Genomic DNA, 6,269 nt, shown 5'->3' with positions numbered 1-6,269 from the left:
GTGTGTGTGTGGGGGGGGAGCTGTGTGCCGGGGGGGCGGGGGGCGATCCTCCTCGGCCGTGATTGGCAGCGCGGCGAGCTCCCCTCCCGCCTGGTGCTTTCCCTCCAGCCGCCGCTGAAGTGGAGATGAGGAGGGGCTGAAAATGCAGATCTGGCAGCGCGCACACACACACACCCTTTCACACACACACACACCCTCACACGCACACACACTCACACACGCCCGCACCAGCTCCCCGGAGCAGCCCCCGGCAGCCCCGGCCCGTCCCCGCCGCCCTGCTCCTCTCCGCGCCGCGCCGCGGCCGCTCCTTCCTCCGGCGGTTTATTATCATTTTTTAATTTTTAAAATTTCTTCCGCCCTTTTTTGGCCGGTTCCCCGCTTCGTCCTCCCCGCGGCGCCCTCCGCGCGGCGCGGCGGGCTGCCTCCGCGGGCACGCAGCGCGGGGCCATGCCGGCGGGGCCGCCGCTGCTGCGGGGCGCCCTCCTCCTCCTCCTCCTCCTCCTCCTGCTCTTCCTCGGCGCCCCGGCCCGGGGAGTCGTCTACACCAACCATTTCTTGGTGGAGCTGCGCGGCGGGGACCAGGCGGAGGCCGAGCGGGTGGCGGCGGAGCACGGCTTCGGCGGGGTGCGCAAGGTAAGCCCCCGCGCAGGGCCGGCGGCGCCGCCGGGGGCGGGCCGCGCAAGTTTGGGAGCTGCGCGGCGGCGCTGCCCTTCCCGCTGGGCTGAGGGCGCGCTGCGTCCCTCCGCGTATCTCCCGGCGGCGGGGGGCGGCGGGGGGCGGCCCCCTCCCCTCCCGCCGCGCTGCCGCGGGTCCTGCCGTGAGTTCACCTGGGGAGGAGGGATGGAGCGGGGATGCCCGAGCTGCCTGGCCTTAAATCCCCTCTTCCCGAGGAGCCGCACGTTTGAGAGGAGCAGTGCAAAGAGCCATTGCAAGCGCTGCTCAGCAGCGGCCCGGATGGGCGATTTTCTTGGACTGCGAAGCGAGGAGTTTCCCACATGGTAGCTCGGTGCCTTTTGACTTACTATGTAAACATCCTCCGACTGAGCTCCCATCCTGCGGGGCTCGGGAGCAGCGGCTGGCGCTGAGCGCAGGAGCGGCTGGGTCCGCCCGAGAGCTGCCTGCGCATGGCTGAAACTGGAGCTGCTCGGAGCCCCCAGCACTTAGAAAATAATTAAAGCTGCATCTCCATGGAGAAGCTTGCACATAATTGAAATGGGAGTTTTCATAGGGGTTTTGACACTAAGTTTGCAAGGCTGGCAGCTTCCTTGATATTCCCTACTATTTTCGCAGCAAAACAGGGCATCCCCAGGCCAGAGAAGCTTGATAATAACTGTGATAAGCAATCCATGCGTATCACCAATTAATATAAGCTAGCAAACCTGAACTATCAGTGGAGGCGGTTTTCTGTCCTGAAGTCCCAGGAAATCTTAGGTAGCCACAGTGGTTGGGAGTCTCTTCCCAGCTCCTGGGGACCCCAGCTCCACTGGAAATCTCTCCCATTCAAATAATAGTTAGATCCCTAAATATTTTAGGATGCAGTCAGATCTGAGGTGAAGACAGGAGGAGAGAGACCAATGGAGTGCCCTGGTCTGTACAATTCCTGGCAGTCTTAGTGGCCGAGCAGCACTCGGGTTGGAGGAGCGTGGAGGGAAAGCAAGCTGGGTGAGCACTGCTGCTATGTGTTGCTTGTTTGGGTTTTTTTCTGTCCTCGATAGTTATGCGATGAGAACCTGATCCAGCTTCCAAGGAAGTGAACAGGAGTCACACCCTGACCTTGAATGAGTGAAAAAAAAGCAAATTAGAAAAAAGCATATGAAGTGAGTCTCCCCCCTCCTCAGGCTGCCTTGTGTCAACTCCAGTGGGGGCTCATTAGAGAAATGAGGGCAAAATGGTTGTTTCTTTGACCACAGCCAAGCCCTGCTGCTGATATGTTGCTTTTGTTTTGGGCTGTCTTGTCCTGATAGTGGCAGGACTGGGTGCTGATGCCCTTTGAAAGGGGTCCATTGTGGGATTGAGATCGTGTTATATGAAACTCTTTAGATATGGCTCTTTGATCCACAGTTTTCCCTTTTTATTCTTTTCTGCCTGCTTTCTCTCCCTGCTATGCTGGGGCTCTGACTGAGAAGGCCCCAGGAGCAGAGAAGGGTATCCTTCCACAGACCTTTGTTTCTTTTCACCTTTGCTAGATGCTTTCACATGAACCTGTGACCCAGGCGGGGGAAGAGAAAGGAGAGAGGGGATTTTGCAGGATGAAGAAGGGTGCTTTCTGGGGTGTTAGTTCCTCTCCTCTCCACCATGCCTCTCCCCAGGGTGCTCAGGTACATTAGGAGACATACAGGTTCTTTGTGGAAATCAGTCTTGTGGCTCATGTCAGCAGAGAGCTGGAGGGAAGTCCCTTGGGTGCGCAAGAGGAGAGTACCTGCTTTCCAACACATGCGACCAGAGGGCGTTCCCCGTGGCCATGGATCTCTCTAGGAACGAAGCCCAGCAGAGCCCTGGTGCCATGTGCTCATGGGCTGGGGGCAGATGGTGGCCAGGGCTCCGGAACCGTGCTCACGCTGTSCCAGCAGGTTTCTAGGTTACATCATCCTGCTCCCTGAAAAGCTAGAAAGCCTCCCACCCCTCCCCCACAAATGCAAGAAAAAGATAGCCGCTATTATCTGCAAGACTGTAATTTTAAGGAACAGGAAAAGTTTGGAAGGTTTGGCATTTAGCTGCCTCTATCGGAAGATAATCCATTAGAGACTGATAACAATCTCCGTTCTGCAGGGGAAACCTGTAWCAGGGCTTGCGTGGCGATAGTTTAGCCTTCGTAAAAGCTTGTGCCATCTACTGTGGTGTCTTTTCAGTGTTGCTGAACTAAAGAGTCTCCTAATCTGTTTTGCTATCATGAGGCATGTCTAGYGTCTCAGCTTACAGTCTGCAGATTCAGCTTTCATGGCAGTGACAACAACGCAAGAAGTTAAACATGGACATGTATGTGTAAAAGAACAGACCTATTGGCGCTAAACTCTCCAGGGAAAGTACCATGTGTAGATATGCTGTCACATGCTTTTTGGACGATAGAATGAATTATTTACTTAAACCAAATTCTGATACCCTTACCCATACTGGAGTAGAGCTATCCTCTGAAAATAATCACCTTTATTTCAGTGCAGGTATTCCTACTGTAAGTACTTTCCCAACCTTAGTACAGAGGCAGATTCAGCTTTTTTGTGTGTGTGGATTTACGATATATATGAGAGGGATTTCTTTTACACTTGTTTTGTATCACAGACCTATTTTACCATCCTTTCATGGGAGCTGATTTTTAAATTACATATTTTTAGTGCACACGGCTTTTCATAATAACAAAGATAAATTCTGAGCTAATGCATGTTGTAGTTATTTAACAACAGATTTCTGCAGAAATACAAGAGAAAACATTGCTTTGAAGATTAATGTTATGAGCAGTTTGATGTCTTTCTAATTGATTCTTTGGCCCGGTTTCCTATCATCATTCTGAAATTGCTACAAGACTTCAGGTGGGCAAAAATGCATGATTTAAATTCAGAGCTTATTGAATTGATTGAGAAGGGCTCTGCACTCATGAAAATAGATTTCTTTGTGTAGATTTAGGACCCTGACATAAGACAGTCTCAAAAACACTGGCCAGTTTTTCTCTGACTTTCCGTGAATTATACTGAATTCAGACCTTCTCCTTATTACTCTAATTGTTCTTTGATGCTTTAAAGTTTGCAGTTTTTCAATCCATTGTACCTGCCAAAATGGATTCTATATATTCCTTGTGAAGCAGGTACTGTCATAAAGCACATTCTTTCCTTCACATAGCTAGTCTTACCAACTTCAAGGATTCAGGAATCATGATACAGCCTCCAAARAACTACTAAAGGACCTTTTTTTCCCCCTTTTTATTTGCTTTCTGGCATGATTGCCACCAGAAAACATCTCTTAGTGCAGGCTGAAAAAGCAATATTTAAGTGCTGCTTCCTGATTTAGGCATCTTTCCTTGCAGTTCCTTTCTAAAAAGGAGAATTGGAAGAAGCACTCAGAAAGGTCTGCTAATTGGAGATCGGAGTTTATGCATCTGTTTCCATTTCATCAACAACGTAGAGGCTGATACAATCTACAAAATGACATCATATCTGAATGTTCCACTTTTGGTAGTGCTGAGGTGAGGCTGTTACATAATTGGCATTCAGTGCCCTCAAATTTGAAAATAAGGACCAGACAAGGATTTTAAAACATGGAGAATTTTATGTGTCTCAAAGCTTGTGTGTTTTTTTCCTGGATATATCACCTGATCTGTCAAAAACTCTTAGCTCTCCCTCCAAATCTTGCAAAAAACAAGATAACTCTCTCAGCAGTTCTTTTCTTTTTCCCATTTTTGCTTAGGAGGCTGCTGGTTGAGGTCCAAGCTTTGTGGAGCTGGCCAGGAATTTCTGGATGAAACGCTGGGAGTTTGGTGTTTTTTACATTGCAAAATGCAGATTTATCAAAAGCAAAACTTCACAGAAAAACAAGCCAAATTTCTTGCTGTTACAGCCCACTTTTGTGCATCTAGGTTGGAACTTCTGGGTCAGGAGTTGATAGAGAGCGGAAAGCAGACCAGCAGGCAGAATAATGAGTTTGCAGCTTTGGGAGCTCTTTTCAGGGATGTGCTTCAGGGACCCTGAAAATTTCATCCACAAGATCCAGATACTGAAGCCCTGCAAAACCTTTCCTTTGTAGAGCAGCCCCTAAATCTGGAGAAGAGGTGCTTGCCTATCTTCATATTTAAGGTGCCAGGCTACGTTTCTGCATACCCAAAATGCACTGTGATGGTCAGATGGGACCCTCTTGCACTTCTGGGCAAGTAAGAAATGCTGGCTGTGGGTATGTGTTTTTTTGTATGTGTATGTGCACACTGACACAAAGACAGACAGACAGACACACACACACATACACACACGCACACACACACACACAGAGACACACACAAACTCTCTCTCTCTCTCTTCTTGTTACTTTTCTGCCAGCTCTAGCTGTGTGTAGTGATGAAGAGGAAAGAAAGGTGAATTCTTAGCCAGGCTCTTAGCTGGTCTCTTGTGCCAGCCAGTTTGTGCATACGTGCTGCTCCCTACTTTGCAATGAACCACACCTGTGTGCGTTCACACACAGTGCTAACACGAGCGCTTGTGCCAGCGTTAGCTCTGGCTAGGCAAGGGCAGCCGTGAGGGAGCAGCTGGGCCTCGAGCCCAGAGCAGACACTGCGGCAAAGGAGCATCCCATGCACAGGGGCGGCTGAGAGCCTGGGTCGCCCTGCGTGGGTCTGCTGGAGTCTGGGGACTTGAGCTCAGACTGCAGTGTTTCCGCGCACTAACACGTTAAATAATTAATTAGCTCTGTGTTTTATGCTAGCCTAGAGGAAAGGATGTTTGTTCACACAAAGTAATCCCCTATTAAGGAAACAGAAAAACCTCTTTGGAAATGGAAGGTACAATGTTTTTGTAAGAAAACCAAAAGCTTTAATTTCCTAGATTTCACTGTTGCAAATTTGTATTACTAAGATAAGAAAAAGTAAATTCCGTACAAATGCAGATTGTATATCCACCAAAATTTTAATGGATCGCCGTAAAAGAGAATGCTTCAGTTTCCAAGAGGTAGTCTGAGCTGATATGTTCAAATTAGGGGAAAAAACAATTAGCTAGTAGGAAAAGTTTGATCCTGCAGCTGGTGAGGCATGCTGCTGGGTGATGATGGATGGCTCCTTTTGCAGAAAAGCCCTGGAAGAAAGTAACTGAAGAGAGACGGAGAGATCAGCCATCTGGGTTTGGAGGGCTCCTTGTCAGTTTGCCACACCAGGAGTCCAGTCAGCGTATCACGAGGTCCTGGCTGGGAAGTCCCATTTGCTCCTATTTACACTCGAGAGAAATCCCATTGACGTTAGTGGAATTAAATCAGAGTTGCACTGYGGTATTTGAGAATTTGCCTCGTGTATGATGGGAGAAGTGTGAAAAGAATCTATTCTCTCAAAGTGGTGCGTTTTCATTTATCTGTTTTGCATTCTGCCTTGGATGCAGAAATAGTCCCAGGAGCAAACACTTTGACTGGCTAACTCGGAACAAAAAATCTGCTGTTACTTAAATATACTTGCTTATGCCTGTGAAAACTGTAAAGCTGTCAACATAAAGAAGAATGGAAAACTCAGGTTCAAGTACATCCCTAAACCAATGTCTCTAGAGCTCCTTCTTTACTAGAGACTCAAATGTGTTTGTTGGTGGTGAGCG

The 6,269-nt window shown here is 48.9% G+C and overlaps 1 protein-coding gene across 2 annotated transcripts in view; it reads left to right on the top strand.

The window, feature by feature from the left end:
* Positions 1–375: 375 nt before the first annotated feature.
* PCSK2 (proprotein convertase subtilisin/kexin type 2) overlaps positions 376–6,269 on the top strand; it is a 117,113-nt gene continuing 111,219 nt past the window's right edge. Inside the window, exon 1 of one of the 2 annotated variants that reach the window (XM_026055946.1) lies at positions 376–633. In XM_026055946.1, the coding sequence (XP_025911731.1) occupies positions 448–633 (186 nt within the window). In that variant the 5' untranslated portion in view covers positions 376–447. The remainder of the gene's footprint in view (positions 634–6,269) is intronic. The other variant, XM_026055947.1, reaches the window with a different exon arrangement.

This window comes from Apteryx rowi, unplaced genomic scaffold, assembly GCF_003343035.1.
Source record: "Apteryx rowi isolate R43461 unplaced genomic scaffold, aptRow1 scaffold_128, whole genome shotgun sequence".
Classification (NCBI taxonomy): Eukaryota; Metazoa; Chordata; class Aves; order Apterygiformes; family Apterygidae; genus Apteryx; species Apteryx rowi.
This window is presented reverse-complemented; position numbering and strand designations above follow the sequence as displayed.